This window comes from Chelonoidis abingdonii, chromosome 11, assembly GCF_003597395.2.
Source record: "Chelonoidis abingdonii isolate Lonesome George chromosome 11, CheloAbing_2.0, whole genome shotgun sequence".
Taxonomy (NCBI): Eukaryota; Metazoa; Chordata; order Testudines; family Testudinidae; genus Chelonoidis; species Chelonoidis abingdonii.
The window spans coordinates 49873491-49897269 of NC_133779.1; the positions used below are offsets into that span (position 1 = coordinate 49873491).

The window sequence follows — 23779 nt, forward strand, 5'->3', positions numbered from 1 at the left end:
CAGTGAAAATGAGACAGGGTGGAGGAGAGCAAGCAATGGAGGGAGGGGGGATGGAGTGAGCGGGGTGGGGCCTCGGAGAAGAGCTGGGGTAGAGGGTGGGGCAGGGGGGTTCGGTTTTCTGCAATCGAAAAGGTGGCAATCCTATTTAATCCTGTCCTTTTAGCAGAAAATTTTCAAAATTTATTTTGTTCCTTTTTTATCCATAAGATAACACCGTTTTCCAAAGGTGGATATCTCCTACTTGTTTATTTAGTTAGTGTTTGCAACAAAGAGCAGAAGTCTTCCCTGCTTGCAAGAATGGAGCAGACACACTGGGAGGATGGAAGAGAATGCATGTAATGGGAGATGCACTTGGTTAACTGAGGTCAGAACTGTGCCCAAGTATTTACAACAGTTACTCTAAATTCAAATAAATTATTTTTAATTGAGTGCTCAGTACAGTTTTATTTATTCCTTCCCTCTCTCTGCTGAATTACCTCTCCCCTCTGATCCTCCCCAATTTTGTGTTACTCTTCTCCATTTCTTTCTTTCTATCCAGTCTGTATTGTCACTTTCTCATGCCTTCTTTTTGGTTACTCTATGCATTGACACTGTCTACCGTTCTCCTGACCTTCTCATTTGTTTCCTTCTTTCCCTACTCAGTTCTTGCTTTCTGTGTTAAATTCTGACCTCTCACTCAGATTGTCTCCCCCTTATCCACTAGATCTGTTCCATATCTACCAGTCTCTTGATTTTGCTTCCAATCCGGTTCCTTTTTTATTATTGTGTTCAAATGTACTATCTTACCATTCTTTTCCCTTCCCAACCCGTTTCTAAATACTTTTGCTCCCATCTCATTCAAAATATTCTCTGCCTCCTATCTTTCCCGCTCACATTCCACTCTCATATGATCCGTGCGCTGCAGAAAAATTAGAATCCTAATCTCTAAATGGCAGAGACAGGCCCTCTCCCACTTACCCTTCTATTCTGTATGTGAGCTGTCAGATAGTGCTTCAGAAACTGGGATTCAAGTAACTTTCATTTTGCTACCCAACCATCAGCAATGCATAAATGCAAATTTTTAACCTGACTTTATCTTTACTGTTGAAAGAACTACTAAATACTAGAACACATCATGTATATTGTTTTAAAGCACCACATAAAAATGGCAAAAGTAATTTCTCTCCATCACAAAAATAAATATGTAACCTGAATCCATTTCATTTTCTGGGATAGGTTCCCTTTCCCCAATGCCAGAAGCTGCCAGTTTTTATGTAACATGTGGTTTTCTTTTGATTTGTCCTGGAGTCCATTCAATTTATTTTTGGATCTTCCTTCATTTTTGGCAGGCGAGTTAAGAGGAATGAGGATAGGGTTTCCTAATCTCAGTTATTTTTTAAAAAAGGACATGGTCAAGGTGGAAAGTCCAAAACTGAAGCTTAACATATGCTATGGTTTAAATGTTTCTCTTTGTCCAGGCAAAATCATCAGCCCTAGAAAATTAAAGCTACAACACAATAAAATCCCAGATTTTTAGGTGACTGGCCACTGAGCAACAAATGCAGATCATGAAGCTATGCATACTACATGGCGTCATCTCTCTCTACAGTGCCAGATTGCTCCATTCTTGTGATTAAGTAGGGTATTGGATCCATGTGAACTGCAGCACTCTCACAACTCCCTCCCCAGCCACTTTAGTCTGACCTACTAGCGAACTGGAGTCATTCCCATTCTCATGAATGTAAGTACATTTTTGTGTATTTTAATATAAATAGAACATTGAATTGTGTTAGCCATATGACAAATTGCAATCACACGATACATGTAATTTGATAGATGTTTTGATCTTGACGCAGGAACTTAATTCCAAGCAATTGCTAGGAGCCCTGCCAGGATTTCTAAGTCACAGACTTGCCCAATCTCTTTTTTCAGCAGCAGAACTCACTTACTCTCCACCTCCCCTGTTGGCAGCAGGCCTGCAGTAGACAGCAAGCATCTATCCTGAGACTAGCACAAGAGGCAAGTTCTCATTCAATTCCCCCACCCCACACTTTCCTCTGAAGGATCAGGGTAGCAACACCAACCATCTCCAACAGCAAGACCAAATGGAAGGCAATTCTTTGCTGAGCTACCCTATCTCCAAGTGCCCAATTAAACTCATTTAAATCAATGAGAGTCTATCATTAAAGGAAATCAGATTAGGCTCCAATAACAATGGGATTGCTCTCTGCTTTTTCCCAGGGTCCCACTTTCATAGATGGGTTTGTAGAGCTGCCAACTCTCATAATATTTTTTTTAAAGCCCCATTTCCTGGAGGCATGTGATTAGTGAAGAATTTTGACCTTCATTTAAAGTTTCTAGCCTTTATGGCTAGAGAAAACATTGAAAATGTGAACCGAGTGGATCCCAAACATACAGAAACCAGAAGGCAAATAAAAGGAACCAATATTGTTTTAATTTGAATCTATTTTTAAACCAATTTCATTATTATTTTGTGGCCTGACTCATGATTTTTTTAACACTCGCATTTAGCAACACCAGGTATATATCTCATTTTCTTTTAACCACCAATTCCCTAAACCAGGTGCTGGCAAACTCAAAACATGCTACCCATCTTCCTTGTAAGGACATGGGGGCTTTTAGAGTTGTCAGTTCTCACAACTTTATCACAAATCTCACAATATTTGATGCTTTTCTTTAACTCCCAGCTCCTGAATTCATGTGATTATATGAGACTCTCAGCTTCAGTCTTTTAAAAAGTATGTTTCTAGCTCTCACAATTGCAGAGAAGATTGAAAACATTACCAGTAAAGGCTACAGCACCAGAAGACAAAAACAAAAAAAACAAAAAAACCAGAATTTTTATTTTCTTTTAAAAAAATCATGATTTTTCAAGAAAATCTTGTAATTTTTGAGTGTGTGGGATTGGCAACAGTGACTGGTCCTTCAGCGGTTATTTATATCCAAATTAAAATATACCCCAGGGTGAAATATTACCTGGGGTGAGATTAAAACAGCTAGCAAGTAAGAGAAACAAGAATAGGGTGCCTGTCCCACCGGGGATAAAAGCCATAGTGCCCAAGTGTGCCTGTGAGGGAGTTATGACATCTTGCCAGCACTTATTGAGAGGAAAGGGGGAGCAATGGCCTGATTGGCCTCAATCTCCCAGCAAACCAGCAACAAACTCATAGGTAGGGAGCAGATCTGGGTGGTAAGGATATTTTGTCAACTGTGTACTTGATAGAATTTGCCTTTTTCTGCTATTTGGTTAAACCAGCCAGCAACTGACAAATTAAACTTAACTTTTAAAACTATGAGGGAAACGATTATTTAAAACAATCCTTGACCTCTCTCACCCATTACAAAAATCACATTTTTCAGTCAAGATTTGAGGAGAAAGTTCAGGGTTGGGGGAGGTGGCGGATGAAAAATATTAACTAGCTGACAGGAATTAATTTATTTTTCGGACATTAGGTAGCAAATGGTGGTTCAAAGGTGGAATTTATGGCACTGGGCGGGAGTTTCACCCCTCCTCCCTCTTCCCCAACAAAAATAAATCATTGAGCCACAGTGGGTCAAAAGGGCGGGGCGGGAAGCGGACGGGCTGGGGAGCGACCGTTGGACCCGACGGGGAAGCGCTCGTGCCACTTCAAAGCTTAATCCCCGCGCGTCGGCTGCGCATGAGGCTGGAAGGGAGGCCCGGGGGGGGGGGGGTACTGCGGCAAATTTCAGCCAGTCAGCGGCGGGTGGCTGCCTAGCCCCTGCTACTCCATTGGGGAAAACCCGTGGATAACGGCTTTCCCGCGCTCAGGGGCCAATCAGCTCTTGCCTCAAGCAGCCTGCGCTTGGTTGGGTGATGGGGATGGGGCAGGGCGCCCCCATTTTAATCACCACAGGCTTCTCTGAAAAGACGCTGCTGTGTCCCACTTGTCAGCGTGCACTGACCCGGTTGGGGAACAGAAGCACAATGAGATGCAGGACAGCAGTGAGACAGAAGCATAGCGAGGGGGAAGGGAGGAGGATCATGGGAGAGCAAAATATGGGGTATAAAGCAAGTCACACAAGAGAAGGGAGGGAATAAGACTAGAGGAAGAGGCAGGAAGAGGTAAATGGAGAAAGTATGAGGAAAAAATATGCATGGGACTCTTATGCAGGTTGTGACAAAATGGATGACATAAGCAACAGTACAAACAGTAACCAACTGTTCTTTAAGAGAAAGCACCCTTGATACTGACATAACTGCCCTACCCCAGGAACCATTCCACTTTCCATAAATGTGTCCAGGGAGCAACTATAGCATAATTAACAGGGCAGACAAAAGCTGTTTTTAGATTTTTTTTTTTTTTTTTTTAAAGGTTTACTAGACTGTAGAGAAAAAGGCATGCTAGCACAGGTAAGGACAACACACGAGCCTGTAAACATGGCACTCATTTTCAGAACACTTATCCCCATCAATGTCTCAAGTCTTTGTTATTTTTGTATCTAAAGAGAAAGTACTGTTCACTACAGTTAAGTTTTCCCCTCTGTATACTAGCATACTACAATGTAATGTTTTTACTTTTTTGCAGACTTACAAGGCTATGAAACTGCCAATTCACACCCAAGATATACTCATCTACACTTTGCCATTATAAAAGCCTAATATTTTACTCACTCCCAACCATTGACCCTCTCCCCCCAAAAAACAAATCTCCTGGGGAAACAGGCACATAGGATTTTGTGAAGCTAATTTAATGCCTTTCATTCTGAGCCACTGGAAGTGCTTTAGAAATAATCAAAGGAGTAAGCAGTCATCTAGGCCAGAAACAAGAGAGGTAACTAGCTTGCTCGAGTGCATCCAGGGGACTTTTGTCAAGGATACTGGACCAATCTCAAAATCAAAGCAATAGGATCTCTAGCTCCTTGGAGAGCAGAGGGAGTAGCTTTCTTACCTGAAAGAGACCTCAGTGTTTCTACATCAGAAGAGTAAGAGACTGAGCCAGAAGTTTAGTTCCAAGAGATAACTAGCTAACCACTTTTAAAAAAGCAAGGTCCAAGCTCTTGACTGTTATCCCACTATCGATTTTACTTCACAAGATTGAATCAGATTTGTCTATTTACTGTCATTGAATTGCATCAGTTTATGGAGAAGGTAGGCAGAGCTAGCACTTGTACACTGATTTCTGCATTGAGTTTATGTGGGAAAGCATTTCAGTTCTCTTGACATCATTTTAGGTTTATACTCAGGTATCAAAAATCTCAGCACAGAGAACTCACAGCAACAAAATTAAAGGACTAAATTTCTTGGTAATATGAGGGCTAAGCTTAGGAAAATACAATTCTACAGAAAGTTACTTAATTAGAAGTTTATTTCTGGAAGGCAATATGAATCTGGGTGGTCGGTTACTTGTAGAGTACAAGGTCTTTAAGACAGTGACAGTATGTAGCAAATAGGACCTTGGTCTGTAAAAGCTACTGCAATGTAAATAAATATCAAAACCTGTTAACAAGTTCTCTTTTAAAAAACAGCATGTCAGTCTACTATCTTCTTGGAATCATCATTTCACAATTGTAGTTATTTGTTTCTCTGAAATATGGAATTCAAAATGCTATTGTGAAAAGTGCTATAGGTATTACTGTAGTATACAAGGCAGAATTGATTCTCTCCTATCCCCCCCAAGGAGAACCTGACTGACATATGAACAATACAATGTATTTTAAAACTTGAGGGAAGTGCTATTACTTCAATAACAACTTTACAAGGACAGGTAGTTGTGGTTATAAAAAACCTACAGTGCAAGTTTCCATTAACTGAGAACAATACTGGGAAATAGCAAATACTGCTTATTCCTCTGATACAAACAAAAAAAATGCAACTACTGAATGGAAGCTATATGATAGAAAATTAATCCAATACAACAAAAAATTTATTTGAAATAATTCAGTTTGAAAAACTTTAATTTAAAATTTACAGCACACGGGGAAGAAACACATTTTGTTACAACTAAAAGTCATCAGAAGAGTGCTGCAGGGTTTTGTTTTGTTTTATTTAACACTGTCATGGCTTTATTCAAAACACAGTTGCACAAAATTACTTCAAAGTTTAAGGAAAGGGTTTGATAAGGAACTGAACACACTATATACATACTGCCATACAAAGAGCATTAAAATAGGACAAAAACCTCTACAAAATATAAAACCCACCCTTACATATTTGCATGAAAAGACCACCCACCAAGCAAAAATGTTTTAAGAAGTTATCTGGAGGCTCTATGTGTTACCTTTAAAAAACAAACAGCTGTGCTATCTTGGTTGTGTGTCAAGCTGACCGGCAAATGTGGGAACTATATTTAAAATGGTAACACCCTGGAAAAGACAAAGTTACTTAGGAAGTCACAACTGCATGTGAGGCTCAGACTTTTGTCACCAGCATGACGCACCACATTGTGAATGGTTTTAAAAACTGTAAGCCTGCATGTTTTATGGAAGGATCTACTAAACCCTCCAAAGACAATTAAATAGTTTAACCTTTATAACATTGGATGATTGAAGGCAGACTTGTTGACTGAAACAAGACTGCTGATAATTTTAGTAATTTCCATAAAAAATCTCTTAATTTCAATTTAACTCTGTATTAATGTGTGCCTCGGTACAAGACAATCTAGTATAACCTTTGTATTGAGAGATTTTTAGGTACATATTTGTAAATAGGAAGGTTTTATCATTTGCTGAGACTAAAAAAAGTTAGCATTCAAAGACAAACATATAGGGCAAAAACTTTGAGATAGTAAAGATGAATACAAAGCAACTGCTTTGAACACAGAGCCTCCATGACGAAAGAAGGGGTGTGCACTTAATTAAGATTTTTAATTCATTTAATATTTATACAACAAACATGGGAACTTAGATTGTGGTTGCAAATGCTGTCTCACCAAATACTTTCCTACTGTCTTTAGAGAGATATCCATTTAAAATTTTAACCCATTTAATCAATATATTTCCAAATCTTTTGCTAACTGCCTCATACATTCCATTAAAATGCCTTTAAAAGCTGGCTATGGTTTACAACCACATGAACTATGATTTAAGGCTCTATTAAGGAAGAAAACCAATAAGAAATTGGGCTTTATGGACTTCTTTGCTCGTGAGGTTTGTCTTAACTTGATTCAGGAATCACATATAGGCTGTGTCTATACAAGCTAGGAGTGAGATTCTCAGTAGTTCAGCCACCATAGCACGGGCAGTAACAGTATGGTTTAGCAGTGCTGAGTACAAACCCACCTGAACCCAATGGGTACATACTCAGCACAGCTAAGTCATGCTGCCATGCCAAATACTATTTATACTCATGCTAGCTAAATGAGAGCTAGCACAAGTATGTGTATGCAAGCTGGAAATCACACCCTTAACGCATAGCCTGCCAGTGTGTGAAATGCCTTATTAAATATTTACAGGTAACTGTGCTATATGGGTGACTCCACTATACAGGTCCAGGAAATACCCCTGGTATCTTTCCACAGTTTAATTGCAGCCAAGAAAGATACATAATAAAAAAATAGAGTCTCTTGAATAAAGCTGTGTGTGATATTTGGTTGAGTATCTATTTGAAACAATGCATGTTAGTGTTGCATTGAGATGCCTTGTTTGAAATCCAAATTACAACTGCAAATGAGGAGTGCCCTGTGTCTGAACTTCTATTTCCCATTGGCTCAAATGGGAAGTGAAAGAGGCCATTGGGGCAGAATTTATTAATATCTGCCAGTCACAATTAACAGACTGCTAGAGAAAAGCCTTGCCTGCACATCTTCTGCACTTGTTCTACTTCATGTAGTTGGTTGCAAGTTCCTGCAGCTTTCCAAGATAGAAAACTAAGAACTATTTATGGTTGAAATAGGGCCTTTAATGATTTAGCTGCAACCAGATACAAAAATTTAAAAAGTGACCTGCAAAGATGAGAGAATTGAGCTCAGACTCATTTTTTGCCTTTTTATCCTTTATAAAGGCTTAAAAGATTTTTTTTTCTTTTTTTTAAATTTAGAAGAGTGTTTGATGGGGATACCTGCTTGTTTTTACATTAGAAATTCAGGTCCTGTCTCAAAGACTATGATAATTGGGGAACTAATGAAATGACAACATAAGAGCCAAGTGAGTGAAAGTTGAGCAAGCAGCAGGGAAAAGGAGTTTTGGTTAGACTGTTAAACTTTGGATTGTTTTTTAGTTTGTTTGAAATACTATTTAACTTCAATGACTAAACATTTTGGAGAAAGAAAGCTTTTGTTAAGGATGCCACATCTCCACGACTTCAATGAAAGTATGAGAGCTTTTAATATACATCCTCAAACATATCCAACAAGTTCTCCAAGCACAGTTGATATTCAGAACAAACAGGGAAAACTAGGCCTTAAACCTGTGTAGGCCTTCCCTCATAAGTAATAACACAGTAAAAGAGGGCATAAGCTTCCTTCCCTCCCTCACAAAATAATTTACAGGTCACTTTTTTTTTTTTTTTTAAGTTAAAATAATCAAGTTGATTCCAAGTAGGACCTGTGGTCAGTTCAATTGGCTATAACTAACTTTTCATTTGAAACAGACTGTTGACTTTATCACATTACAGCATCTTTGATTTCAGTTTATATATAACTTTAAAATCTTAAATGAAATTCACCATACTAAACCCATGTAAAAGTCTGTCTTTTTTAATTGTGGACTAATAATGACAAACACTGCAAGCTTGTATAAAACAAAAGAAGTCCAAATAAAATTCTAGGGGAAAACTTGACAATGGGTTCAGTGATTATAGGGTTGAAAGTTGTTTTCTACATATGTTCACTACCAGGCTATTACATCTTATTTGGAATGATAAAAAGGGCAAAAATAGTAAAACCACACCTTTCCTATAAAAAGTTAACATGTTATCTTTTGTAAGGACATCTATGGTACATGGAGACAAACAGATCTGCATGATCACTATTGCGTATTCTGTAACTTAAAGAGTCTGGTCCTATTTATTTCTATAGTGACTTAATCATCCTCTTCCTCGCCTTCATCTTCTGGGTCTCGTTTCCTCTTCTCCCCTCGGACACCCTCTGCTGAGAAAAAGAAGTTTGTATATATTTGATTACACTCAATTTAAACATCAAGAAGTTAACACGTTGTGCTTTTAAAACCAGCTATTTCAAAATTATCTTTTTTTCTCCTTATATGCACTAATTACTATACATCTCTGTGCTACTGATGGATCTTTTTGAAACAACTAGTTTCTTATTTATTCTGAGTAACTCAGATGAGACATATTAAGCTGACTACTCAAACTGAACATACTACATTTCATATTGGAAACAGGTTATTCTTCAGTCTGATGTCATCTGAATCCTTTCATGTCTGGACTGTAAATTACTGTATATACTCGTTCAAAAGCCAAATATTTTTGGTAAAAAAGTGATGGATCAAAGAGCAGGGGTTGGCTTATAAACAGATCTACACCAAAATTTGATGATTTTAAACGCTATGGAATCATTGACTATCTAATACATTGTTGTTTTGTTTACCTTGAGCATCTGCAGGTACAGAGCCCCTCAGCTCCTGTGGCCGCGGTTCGCCGTTTCCAGCCAATGAGAACTGAGGGGCTCCGTGCCTGTGAATACTCTAGGTAAACAAAATGTCCAGGCCCGCTAGCAGCTTACCCTAATCGGCCTGGAGCCAAAGTTTGCCAACCCCTGAAATATAGGGTTGGCTTATGAAAGAGTCATACAATTTTTGCCATTTTTACCTATCCATCGGGGGGGAGAGGTTGGCTTATAAATGAACGGGCTAATGAACGAGTATATATTTTTCAATAAACCAAATTATAGAGAGATTTAAAATGGAGAGAAGACACATTTAACCTGATTTTGCTTTTACTAACCTACTTTTCTTAATTTTCAACAGTTTCATATAGGAAATGTGGCAATAATTAATCCAAGTGGCCTATTATGCACTCTTGTGGCCAAAATATGAAATGCAATTTAAAAAATTTAAGATTTGACACTCTCAGGCAATCATTTTTGGGCCATTTAAACATCCTCACTGACTGCTTTACTGTCACGGTAAATAAGATGAAGTGGACTGTTAACACCTTGAATGTGTCTTGAATGTCCTTTGAAATGTGCATTAACTACTTATACTAAACAATCTGTTCCATCTTGTATTTAGCTGTGACACTCAGTACGTTTTCCAGACCTGAAGAGCTTGGTGTAAGCTTGAAAGTTCATCTCACTCACCAACAGAAGTTGATCCAATACAAGATATTACCTCACTCACCTTTCTCTAAAACCTGGGACCAAAATGGCTATGACACTGCATAGTTCAATATCAGTAATTTTAAAATCCAGATTACAAATCTCCAAAGAGGTATTCAGTTAAGCCAAGCGTGTAGAACAAAAGTCTACTAATGCAATCAGGAATTTTTACATTTGTCTACTAGTCTACATTTAATATAGAAATTGGCTTCAAAGGGCTACACAAAAACTCAAAAAAATCTTTTCACCCTGTAAAAATCTATCTAAATCTGGCCAATCCTTACTGAAAATGAGCAGAACCACATAAGTAACTCACCCAATCCATCACAGTATGTAGATGTTTACTACACAGTAGCAGGACTATACTACTGCCACAAACAGAACAATTATTATTAATCAATCTAGTATCCAAAAAAACATGCTGGCATTTTATAAACATGTAAACAGACACTCTAAAGGGAGGGAAGGGTACAATCCAAGGTTTTCCTTTTTTGCACTTTTTGCCACCACCTTTGTCTATTTGCCATTTGATTGGCAGTTTGTTTGTAGCCTTTGCCTATTAAGTGTAAGGCTTACCCAATTTCTCCTTGATTCTTTTCATACTTATTGTATGCATGAGTATACAGAAATATCCCATTGGTACCATGCAAAGAGAACTCAGTATTCTCAGAGTTTAAGATCATTCCCTCTAAAAGTATGACATGCCACTTTTCCTTGATACTAGCAATACACTTTGTACCAATATATTCAAGTAGGGTGAATTTCCTTTATTTTTGTTAGTTACCAGGCAGCTCGTCACTTTGCTTTTTTATATTCTCAATGTTCTTAGGTCTCGAGATGAAGTCAAACAGAACTCTTTTCCCTCAAACATCTATATTTCCAAGCCTTTGTCTATATTTATAGGAACTACATAAGACAGTAATGTATGGGATTACACTTCAACTCTTTAAGAAGCTACTGAAAGAGACTAGTTGGATTTTTTTCCCCCCCATCTAATGAGTTTAAGTAAACAGCCCTTAAACAGGACATTGGGTTTTGTTTTTTCTTAAATGACACCCCCTTAAAATATTTATGCAGATACCATGGGGATGGGATGGTGGGGCTTTGTAGGGGGTCCCAGAAGTGCTGCTTTTAAGCCCTAACCAGGGAATTGAGACACTTCTGATGCATTATTAACGAACCTCTTTTAAACCTGTGATACATGAAGTTTACAAAAGTTCATGCAACATCCCCATCTTAGGAAGTTAGATTTCTGTAGCTCCTTCATTTGGCAACTTTCCCCAATGCACTTCAGGACTCTAAAATATTTCTATAAAAATGCTCAGAAAATTGTTTTTGTTCACTTTTATTCAAAAGTGAAGTGTTAAGATATACTGGTTAAGGGAGAAGAGATAGCTGAGCAGCCATGCATTCATATGCTAAATGCCTAACTTTTTGAAATCTTTCATAAGCCCATATCAGGATACCTTCTTTCCCCGTGTTTACATACCTTCAAACAGACCAGCTAGACAGACATAATTATACTAATGGACTGCTAGTCTCAACCTCCTAAATTAAAGAAGTTGAAAGAATCACTTCAGAAGGGTTCTGAAACATGCTACTTTCACAATTAGTGAAATTTACCTTCTTCCTCATCACCTTTTTCTTCAACGTAGTCATCGTCATCTTCTTCATCCTTCACAATATAAAATATTTAATCAGATTTTTAAAAATCGCACTATACCTAGGTTTAGTTTAAGCAGCCTATATTTTGGAGAAAACTGAACAAAGCACTTACTCTGATCACATCCTGTATTTACTTTCTTTATTTCAGTTTGTTACTATACAGCTGTATGAAGACAGGTGGCCAAATTCTTCTCTACATTGCACTTAACTGGGTTCCACAGATATATAAAATCAGAATTTGGCCTGTAGTCTAAGTTTTTTCTTATTACTTCCACTTAAATCCTTTGTGATGCCACCAGAAACTTCCTTAATGTGTCATTTTGTAAGTCGTACAACAAATAAGCTTTTATCAAAATATTACAGAAATAGAGGATTGTGAAAATACATGGAGAAACTATGGCAGCAAGAAGAGATGAACTAGGAACAGATCTAATTTTTTGCTACTAATGTCAATAAAGAAAAAATACAGTAAATGTCAGAGTTGTTTCTAAACTATGAGAAGCAAGTTGCTCTTTCAGGTTTGCAGCTGGCAAATTGGCTTAAATTGGACCAACTCGTTACTACAAACCACAGACAAGATCACACAACGCTGTGAGATCTCTGCAGTACAGCAGGATTCAATGAAAAACTGAACCTTTTTTACTAAAGCAGTAACTGCTAATATTATACACATTAATTACACCAAACCATCTGGTAAAATTTTAACTGTAATGCCTTCAAATTTTTATCTATAATTTTGTCTTCAAACACAAAACAAATTTAAGACAGGCTCTTTCTGAATTTATATGGGAAGCTTTGAAGGTCTGGTTTAAATGGCATACAATTTGGCTGATTCTAGCCCTTGTTTATGCTTTCTAAAATATGATAAAAATCTGACCAGCTTGGACTTCCTGAACTGCATGCTCAATATAGGCCACTATCAGTAGCAAATAAAAAACATCCTCACTATCTAGCTCTGTTGTGCTACCATGGTATCCAACTCCTCTAAAGCCCTTTTTAATGCATGCTATAATTCCTTGTTGTCCAAAAGCAACTGTATAGAGAAGCTACTGACTGATTGAAGGTTTTAACATCAAAGAATTTCTGTTCTCTTTCCAAACCCTTGTTTGTCCATTCTCCAGAGGAATTTCCAAAAGGTTCTTACTCAACTCCTCAAATCAAATTTAGTTCTACCTTCTTGTAGTGACTTTCAGCAATCACCTCCTCAAAATCTCAGTGCTCTGATAAAAGGTTACAGAGTTCTGTAAGACTATACAAGGCACTGAAAGTTCTATAAATACTTCATTACGATTAATAAAATGAAGACCACCAAAGAACAGGGGTTCTCAAACTATGGTGTATGTATCATGGGTAGTACATGCACAGCAGTCATGTGGAATGCAGACTGGTTTGAAGAATAATATACAGGTTGAACCTCTTTAGTCCAGCACCCTTGGGACCTGACCAGAGAATCTGCCAAACGACGGGAGGTCAATATTGTAGCGAGCGGGTCTCTCTATTTTTATCTCAACAAGGCAAATAAACAGAACACCACTCGTGATGCCCCTAGCCCAGGCTTACCAGCTCTCTTCATAAGAAAGAGTTAGTATTGTTACACAGTTTTCCTGTATTGGCACAAGGAAATAAATAGATAAAGCATAAAGAACAAAATAAAATCATGCTGGACAGAGTGTGCCGAAATAGAGAGATTCAACGTGGATTAAAATAAGAATCTGTTATAACTACACTGAAAAGTTATGAAGGTGGTATTCCACAATACTTTTGGTTCTAAATGTGGAACAGAAGGTCTTCAGAGTGTGAGAACTGCTGCTATACAGAAAACAAAAAAATAAATAAATACACTTCCTCCATACAAAAAACAGGTTAAGTGCCTAGTTGTTAGAGATAAGGTCTAAGAGTCAGGATTCCTGTCTTCTATTGCTAACTGACACTGATTCATGTAGCCACGATTAGGTCACCTCACTTCTTCCTGCACTTAGTTCACACATCTAAACTTACCAGCCTCTCTCAATAAGCTTGTATTAGTGAATGTTTGTAAAGGTCTCTGAGATCCTTGAATTAAGGTGGTAATTTTGATACTAGCTTTGCAGAATGCTGAGAGGAGTTACAGATGAACCAAGGGAATAAAAATTCTACCCCATGTAAAATAGCATTAGTTACAAAAAGTTTGATTCCCCCCTTTGTTTAATTTTAATGTTAGTCAATGCAACTTTGTCTGAGTATTATTGTTGCTACTGTAGATTACCTAGTCGAGAACAAGGATATTTTCTTCACTTTGTCTATAAAAAAATGGTTATCTACTTTACTCCAAAAAAATATTCTAATCTGAAAGTTTAGTTGGTAGTAGTGTACAATTTCAACATGAGGGATGGGACAGAGGGTCTTGATTTTTCTAGCTTATAGACATTTTTCATTTTAGGTGGTGGGATAGAACTTTAGAAAAATCAAAGCCATATTTTTAAGAGACACGCAGAGATATTTAGTTGATAGGCAATATTTATGCTCAACTAAGTACACTGGACCCTCACTAGAATGTGTCTATATAGCACGAATTTGCATATAACACAGTCGCAGCCATGGATCCCAAATTTAATTTCTTTAATTGCAATTCATTTTAACATGGTCCTCGCGTTAACACGGTACCGTGCATGGATCCCAAATCCCACGTTCTAGCAAGGGTCCAGTGTATTTCAGAGAAAGAACTTTATCAGCAAAATCTAAAGCGGTCTGTTGCTTTACATACAATGCTAGATTTATAAGAATCAGTTTCTACAAAATGCACCTGTGTTTACCCATATAGCCTCATGAAAATCCTAAACCCCAGAAACAGGGTTTGTGAAATTAAAACTTCTTGGATTGAGTAGCTGAAAAAGTATAAAAATTTACCTGAATCTCCTCTTTCATCAGATATGAAAGGCCCACTTCCTCCTCCTCTTCTTCACCCTCCCCCAAATCTGAACCTCCATCATCTTCATCATCATCCTCTTCATACTCTCCTGGTGGACCAGCTTCATCCTCATCATCATCATCCTCCTCCTCATCTCCTTCTGAAAGAAAGGAAATGGTTCCATATATCCTTGCTTAAAGCTTGATGATTTGTTCATAAGCTCATCTTACATGCTTCCCAAAAACTTAAGACAACTCGGTTATGAGGTCTTCTCTGGAAGTTTTAAAAAAAATGGACAGCATCCTGGAGAAGAGAGAGACTATTTAAAATATATGAAGACTATAAATGTATAAAACATAACTTAACAAGCATTTAGATACCAAGCGTGATAGGGCGAGGTCCCTGATCCTGCAAGTGACTCTTTTGCACCTGCAGATCCCTAAGCCTTTTGCAGCGATCCTCAGAGAAGTCAGAGGGAAACGGAGAGGAGGGGTGTCTGCAGTACAGAGTCACTTGTAGATCACGGTCTAAAATTTAAAAGGACAGCCAGCTTAACACAATACTCTTGACTGAATTTTATTTCCTATTAGTTCCAGGAAACACCTACAGTTTAGAGAAACTGTCAAAGTGGGTCTCAAATAGGCAGTTTTGTATAGGGTATTTTATGCAGCTACAGGGAAGACATTTTAAATATAAGTGTGAACGACAAAAGCTGGCAGGTGGAATTTAGGGACAGATTTAGTATCTGAAACTACTTTTTAAACTCTTTAAAATTACTAAATTTCTGGTTGATGCCCATTAAGAGATTTTCACATATTATTATATTTATTTATCTATCTTTTGTTTACACTTTCAAAATAGAGCATTTGACACATTTAGCTTCTCTTTGGTGACATTCTCTTAAAGAACAACTCAGATTTAAATATGAGGACAGATCTAATTTAAAGCAAAGTACAATCCACCAGAATAGCAGCATGGACACACTCATGGATAGTTCTATGCGAAACAAACATTTCAGAGGTCTTTCATAACTCTTTGGACCATGATCACTAAAGCTAACAGTATTTAAAGAAAGGCTTGCATTGAAATCAATGCAGAAATTGTAATAACTCTGCACTTCTACAGAGCCTTCCATGTAATTTCAGAACCATTTATAAACAAATATTAATGAATTAGCCCTCAATAGCAATGAAGGTGGTATCCCTATTTTAGCAATAAGGAAAACCGATGCTTGACGTGACAAGAGGATTCCAATACTAACTCTGCCACATGCCTCCTGTTTGTTGACTTCCATTCTGTGATACAAGTATGCTTATTGAAATATAATTTCCACATAGATCAGATATGAAGTGAGAAAACCCTCCTCAAAAAAGCTTTAACAAAATGGATTACTGCTAGCTCGCTTACTTATTACTTTTAATGTAATCATATCTTTACTCATGTACAAGCCTCTCTCATCTAACAAGAATTGCAAAACATTCTTGACTGTGTTCTGAGTGCAGTTCTTCCTATTATGACTCAGCATAAGCATAATTTGAATGAATGAATGAATGCTACAGATCTATACTGCAAAAATGTAGCTTATGATATTGCGCTACTGAAGTCCGAGTCACTCTAGTCTCAACTTTAGATATTGATAATGTAAAGTTATTTTTAGTTATTAGCTATAGCACATTTAGAAAAATTACCCTCATCTTCCTCCTCTTCTGAGTCAGGTGCCTCATTATCTTCCTGATCAAATCCATCTAGGTATGTGATTTGGTGAAGCAGCTCAAAAACGCTTTCTCTGTAATCCTCCAGGTTTGTGATCTCACAATTGAACAAGTCAAGACTCTTCAAGTTTTTAAGATTTTGCTGAAAATGAAGAATTAAGAATACTCATCCTTTTCTTCCAGTTAACACACAGTAAGTACTTGGTACCTTGACCTTTGTCAAGTTGCAAGTCTTAGCCTACACATAATAGGCTAAGTACTCAGCTACACAATTTACTTTGTACTCACCACCTTGGTCCTCCATTCTCTACAATGACTCCCCTTTATGACTCCCTATATACTGCTCTTTATACTTTACACAGAGTTCAGTATAAAGTCTCTGTTCTGATAATTAAAAGAAGCTCCCCATAAGGTCACTGAAATATCACCTGTCCCTCTGCATCCATGAGCTTTCTTAACAGCTATCTTCTATGAGAAGAGTGAAACTATTCAGGAGGTGGCTTGCGAGGGCAGAAAAGAGAACTTGAGAACTTAGACAGGCACTGGACATACTCTGTGGAACTTACACCTCAAGATTTATTTCTTAAACTTAGCTTATCCCTCATTTCTACACAAATACAAAACTACTCACTCACACAAACCAATCCCTAGGAGTTAATCAACATATTTCTTCTATAAAACTTGGAAGAAATAAAGATGGGGTTTAAGCTTAAAGAATTCTAGTACAAGTGACTCCCAAACTTTTCCCATAGTGCAGAACCCCTCTTCAAAAAGAAAGTTTCATGGATACCTCCCACTCTCAGTCACTTATTCTTCTGGCAACTATAATTGCTTATACAGAAAAGTTATTAGGCAAGTAATTATTGTATTTTTAGTTTCTTTCGGTGTATTTTTGCAACTGAAAGCCAAGGAGGATCAGCAATATATAGATAGCCAGCACTACACAGACTATAGACCACAGTTTGACAACCTCTGATCTGGTCTATGATCCTGCTAACACAGGATAGCTTTTCAAATACTGTCTTGATTGAACTATGGGATGATTAATTTATTACAACAGAGTTATTCAATACATGACTGACTGAGATACTGACAAATTTAAAAAGAAAACTCTCAAATGTTACTTGAACTGGCAAAAAACCTGAAGTATGGAAAAAGTAAACCATTTTGCTCTCTGGATATCTTTCAGTTTTGTTGAATCTATACACAGGCAGGTAAGCCACCCAGTTTATTATTCTTTTGTATTTTACTGATCTCCTATGTAACACTAGCTTAAACCCCATTTATTGCATTTATCCACTGTACTTGTAAGATATTCCTATTGTCACCCACTTATAACCAATACTATTGTGTTTCAATATTATGATCTCTAAATTTTTTTAAAAAGAGTATCGAAGGTAAAAAAAAAAAAAAAAAAAAAAAAGGAGATTTAACAATGCCTTACAATTCTTTTAACAAAACAAACTAATTTATACTTACAAGGGCTTCCACAGTGCTAAGATCTTTGATTTTGTTGCCACTTAGATTTAGGTATGTGAGATTCGGACACTTTTCTGCCAGGACTTCCAGGCCTCCTGAAATGATGTTGTCACTCAATTCCAACTATCATACACAAAAATTGGATAATTAGATGGTTTGTTTCACTGCTGTCGAAATTAAGAGCTTGTATGTTATTATAGCAATATTGAGGGGAGGGATCTCTCAGTGGTTTCAGTATTGGCCTGCTAAACCTAGGGTTGTGAGTTCAATCTTTGAGGGCGCCATTTAGGGATCTGGAGCAAAAATCTGTCTGGGGATTGGTCCTGCTTTGAGCAGGGGGTTGGACTAGATGACCTCCTGAGGTCCCTTCCAACCATGATATTCCATGAATAATAAATACATTGCAAGATCACTTGACTTCCTGTTTAACCCACAAAACCCTCCAACTTCTTCCATAAAATGTTTGCTTAAAAACAAAGGAACCTATATTGTTGTGTACATATTTCCGAAGTCTAAACATATTATTTATTTCCACAGCACTTTACAATGTGCATGGTCCAGATCATTCATTTAACAGTTTCATACTTGGGTCCCCATCCTTCACTTTAAGCCTTTGTGGTCCCATTGACTACAACTGGACTATTCACATTTAGCAGTTAATTATATGCTTAGATTTTTTCAGGGTTGGGACCTTACATTTTTAGCAGGAAGTGAAACCTGACATTAGATCCTTGTACAGGTTTTATTTAGACATAATGGGCAAAATCCTGGTTCCATTAGTCATAGGTGAAACTCTCAGTTACTCCAATGGAACTGATGTTTCACCCTCTGGAGCTGGGTTTTCACCTACTATATTTCATCCCCAGCCCCCCTCTCTCTTTCTATTCAATTGCATGAAATATCTTTAACCTAACCATAAAAGTAGAAAGTAATATTGTACTTTTGATTACTGCCTCAGACATTAATTGGTGCAAGTTACATGTGTTAATCAGTACTTGAATTGTCAATCTCTGTTTGAAAGACTACTATGAAGTTTACAGAAATTACAAAGGATAATTCTAATTTGAAGCAATTAGGTTCAGGATCTCAGATCTCATTTTTAAATTAGTGATGCACATGACTAAGTACATACATTAATGACCTTTTATGAATATTATGGGTGTATTTTATTAATAAAATAAATAATTAAAAGCCACAGCATCAATGAAAATGCTACTATTATCAGAAGGATATACCAGAACCTAATTTCTAGTGTTGAATAGATAAGCCACTTATTGTTCCAAGAGTTCTTGGACAAGAATAATTTGAAGATAATTTAAAAATACGCACACCAGTTTTAAATCTTTAAACGTTTAGATTGGTATAATTTCACAGCCCTGCAAACACATTTTAGTAAGACATTTCAATATGATGCAAATATGATTGTGAATACTGAAAGGGTACAAGAAGCTGTGTTAACCAAAGATTTACACATAAAGAAGTGTATACATTTGGCAAAAGAGAACTGATAGTCCAGAGATACCAAGTATCAGAGGTGTAGCCGTGTTAGTCTGTATCCACAAAGACAACAAGGAGTCCGGTGGCCTTAAAAGTCTTAGAGATACATACCTTTCGGAGCTTACTTAAGGTGGGGAGTCTGGCCAGTGATGTCAGTTCTACATTGGCCATACTGAGAAACTCTAGCTCTTTAAATGACTCATTCAGGCCTTCAATTTCACCATTGCTGGATCGACAGTTATCAAGCACCAACTCTGTCACCTTCAAACAGAATATAAAAAGTCACTCTTCAGGTTAATGAAGACCATTAAGAATGCTGAACTTTAACTAAACCAACAGCTTGAAGAGTTAACCAATTAAGACAACGTTTTATTTTTCACTTAGACAAAAACTGAAGTTATCAGAGGCCTACAGTCACCACAATTAACATTGCCAACCTACTAAAAAAAGTAAATAGTGTATACTTGCAGCAGTCAAGTTTGAAGCATAGTCATAACAAGGAATATATGTAAGAGGCAAATTTTAGTATGTAAATAGTCAGAAATATATGGCCTCAGATAACACAACCACAATGATGCACGTAGGCCTTTATATGAATAGAAACATAGGAGTTGCCAAACCAGATCAGATCAATGGTCCATCAAATAAAGTATCCTGTTTCAGATAAAGGACAGTACCAGATGCACCAGAGGAAGGTGCAAGGAACCCCATGCACACTGGACAATTAAGGAATAATATGCCAATAAAGGAAATTCCATCACTTAAGTGGTTAGCTTATATCCAGAAGTGTGAACATTTAATATCCCCAAATTTTGTTGAGAATATCCAGTTAAATTGGTAGAATTATTACCCATAAAAGAACCTAATCCTTTTGCAAATCCTACTAAAGCTCTTCACCTCAACATCTTGTGGCAGTGAGTTCCACAGGTTAATTGTGCATTAAAGTATTTCCTTCTATGTGTTTTAAATGTGTTAAGACATTCTGTGAAACAGAGTTATATTATGAGAAAGGGTAAATAAGATTGCCTAATTAACCTTCTTTATACCATTTACTGGTTTGTATACCCCTCTTGTGGGTTATTAAAGGCATGGGCACTACATTTTCCCACAAAACTCTGACATTTTAAGTGTCCTAGCTTGGGGGCGGGGGGAAGGATCTAGCCCAATATTAGCATGTAAAGTTCGGCTTTGAAATAAGGGTGGCTCTGAAGAACATCACACTTCTTGATTGACAACTTATTGGTCATTTTGGTGGATAATAGACAAGTAGGAGGTACAAAATTTAGAGCCTTATTTCACATCACTACAGAGAGAGGGGAAAGTACAAGTGGTATCTTGGCTTTGGTCTTACTTTTGTCAGTTTGAGCTAAAGCCTCAACACTGTTTTAAATAAAATGTGTAGAGGTTTTTTCTTTAAAAGCAAAAACTAACGAGTCTTTTATAAAACACTGGAACTATTCCGTTGAGGCTACTCCAGTCAAATGTTTATGCTAATCTAAATGCATATTTAGGCTTTTAAAAACATCTGGCCCAGAAATTATCAAAATATGTATTGTTTATTCAACTAACGGTTTTTATCCACTTCTACATGCACAGTAAATCAGGTCACTCTCTCAACCTGGCACTAAGTAACAACACTTTCTGATATCAGCCTAACTGGACTTTACTCTTGGGGCCCCTAGACATACTGGTCAATAGCATTCTTACTGACCTAAATGCAAAAACATCTGCTGGAGCCACAAATCATTTGTTGGCTGAGGTCAATAGCAGGGAACTGAAGACTGCAAGTTGATCACACAGCAGTCAATGAAATTACTATAGGAGATTACTTTTTTAGGGGGATAAGGTACAGTTAGAGTGCACCAAAATTCCTCCCAATGCAGAACAATATATATAAAAATGTATCCGCAAAAAGAAGAAGAGTACTTGTGGCACCTTAGAGACTAACAAATTTATTTGAGCATAAGCTTTCATGGGCTACAGCCCACTTCACTGGATGCACAGAATGGAACATATAAGAAGAGTATATATATGCATACAGAGAAGATACCATACCAGCTCTAAAACACTAATTAATTAAGATGACCTGTTATCAGCAGGAAAAAAACTTTTGTAGTGATAATCAAGATGGTCAATTACAAACAGTTGACAAGACGTGTAAGGGTAGTTATTGTAAGAAAACAGATTCAAGTAGTGTAAAACTAGAAAAGTTTTTTTCTTGCTGGTAACAGGTCATCTTAATTAGTCTCTTAGAGCTGATATGGCATCTTTTCCGTATGTGTGTATATATATATTCTTTATGTTCCATTCTGTGCATCCAATGAAAGCTTATGCTCAAATAAATGTGTTAGTCTCTAAGGTGCCACAAGTACTCCTGTTTTTATATATAAATGAGTATGATCACCTGAAAATGACTGCCTTAAACTTCTGTTCGAAGTTCCAGGCAATCTACAGGAACACATTTATCTATATATAATTGAATCTTACAGTGCAAGCTTACACCCTGGGCTCCCCCATTTAAGAGGTTAAGTATGATCAGACTTGCTTTTATCTGCCTGAAGAAGAAATAAAACGTTCGGAAAAATATTTGACATGCAATCTGCACATTGCAATGCACTTCAGGACTTTCATCCTACTTCGCTATAAAAGGAACAAAAAGTTTCACTATAAGCAGGTTCCATTTCCACTGGACTTTTGTTTTGAAGTTAAGTTGGAGCGGCAGGGGCTGGCGTTCTCTGCAGCACTCTACACCTCCAGTCCACTCCCATCACAGTTACTTAGAGGAGCTACCTGACTCTAGCTACATGGCGGGCATAGAGAAGCGAACCCTGTTGTACGTGACCTCGCAAAACCGAACCTTATTGCTCGGTGGGTGGAGGTACAAACGAGAAGCCTATCTGGTCTCTGATGACTGAGCAGCACCTAACAGCAATCGCCTTATCTGCCTTTAGCCATTAGGAAGGCCGGTTATAAGCAGTATGATTTCAAGGAAAAGAGAGGAGGGTGCCATTACCCCATCATGCGCTCACTGGGCAGAGCTGAAAACTCAGGGAAGGAAGGGGGTGGGAAGAAGAAAGAAGAGAATAAAAACGATGCAATTCGAAATAAACAGCTCCAAATGTCAGAAGAGAAAGAAGGGGGGGGGGGGGAAGCATTTTGCACAAAGGTTTTATAACAATTGCCTGCCTCTTGCAGATTACTGGGAAAGGACTGCAGGAAATCAGTCATGTACCCAGATAGTTCTAAAATGGATTCGGTGCAACTCTGACCTGTTTACAATATCCACGTAGTAGAAGTTAAAAATAAATAAGGCAAATCACGGCAGCGATGGCAACCAGAAGAGGGATCATAAAAGTTACGGATTCCAACGTGTTCATCAGCCCCCAAAAGCAGCTCTAGCTTGAAGGGTCGTAAAAAACCTCACCCCAACCTACCGATACTGAAGCATGGTGGGTGACCCACATTTTCCCGTGCACAAGAGTTAAGTTAGCAAAGAAGGCGGGAAGGGAGAAAGAAGTTCGCTCTCTAAATCCAGCATTGACACCAAACGGGGAAACACCCTTAATTTCAATCGAGGACTAGCCTGCAAAAAGCTAAGAAGGGAGTCCCCCAATCGTGGGCGACCGCGGGGAGGGGTGCTAATTTCTGCTCTCGGATCACCCCGAGGACCCTCTCAGACCGTGCCAATCGCCCGGACAGGGGGCCCAACCCAGGCACGGGCTGCCCCACTTGTCCAGCGCCGCGCTCGCTTTGCCGAGGCTGGACGCCCGGCCACGGGGCGGGAGTGAGGGGCAGGCGGAGAGGGCTGCGGAGACACACCGCGGCGGTCTGCGGAACAGCCAGGGGTTACGCGGGTGCACAAGCCGCCTCCCCAGGAACCTTTCGAAGCTCGAGGCGGAGGGAAGGGGGGGAAAGGAAACGCGGCGGCCTCGCAGCGCGGAGGCGCCCGGCCCCACGTGGCGGCTGCCCCCCGGGCGGTGTATCAGCTGTTCAGCAATGGGGAGCCGGGGGCGTCACGTCCCCTCACCTTCTCTGGGGCCCGATTCCTCAACTCCAGCGTGATGCGCTTCTTCATCTCCATCTCCCCCCCTCCCTGAGGCCCCCGCGCCGCGAGGGAGGGACGCGCCGCCGGGCCGACGCCGCTGTTGCAAATGGAGGCAAGAGTTGGGGCTCGAACTCCTCCAGCAGCCGCCCCACCCCCTCCCCTGGTACAGACACGCAGCTCCTGCCTCCTCAATGGCCGCTCGCGCACTGAGCCTCCATGACACGGCGCACAGGGCCCCCTTCCAGACGCCCCGCCTTCG

General features: G+C 38.5%; 1 protein-coding gene and 1 long non-coding RNA gene across 7 annotated transcripts; one reads left to right on the plus strand and one right to left on the minus strand.

Moving 5' to 3' along the window:
- The first annotated feature begins 110 nt into the window (after nt 1-110).
- LOC116831875 (uncharacterized) lies at nt 111-3133 on the plus strand. Its single transcript, XR_004375304.2, has 4 exons — nt 111-364; nt 1458-1720; nt 1912-2002; nt 2768-3133. It is a non-coding gene; the product is annotated as an uncharacterized LOC116831875 (long non-coding RNA).
- A 2765-nt stretch (nt 3134-5898) lies between these two features.
- On the minus strand, nt 5899-23779 carry ANP32E (acidic nuclear phosphoprotein 32 family member E). Of its 6 annotated transcripts, none has more exons than XM_032792217.2 (7): nt 23503-23779; nt 19587-19736; nt 17979-18101; nt 16476-16641; nt 14787-14947; nt 11859-11910; nt 5899-9047 (listed from the first exon to the last, which is right to left on the minus strand). In XM_032792217.2, the coding sequence occupies exons 1-7, from the start codon at nt 23554-23556 to the stop codon at nt 8980-8982; spliced, it is 774 nt and encodes a 257-aa protein (XP_032648108.1). In that variant the 5' UTR covers nt 23557-23779; the 3' UTR covers nt 5899-8979. The 6 variants fall into 6 exon arrangements, with proteins under 6 accessions (XP_032648108.1, XP_074927184.1, XP_032648106.1 ...); XM_075071083.1 differs by having other exon boundaries at nt 5899-9044; nt 14787-14944; nt 23503-23769; XM_032792215.2 differs by having other exon boundaries at nt 5899-9044; nt 23503-23754.

Coding starts and splice junctions, on each gene's coding strand:
- ANP32E (XM_032792217.2), bottom strand. CDS start 23,556: ATGGAGATGAAGAAGCGCATCACGCTGGAGTTGAGGAATCGGGCCCCA. Junction 18,102..19,586: donor CCTTAAGTAAGCTCCGAAAG/GTATGTATCTCT, acceptor TGTGTATGATAG/TTGGAATTGAGTGACAACAT. Junction 16,642..17,978: donor TTAGCACTGTGGAAGCCCTT/GTAAGTATAAAT, acceptor CTTCATTTTCAG/CAAAATCTTAAAAACTTGAA.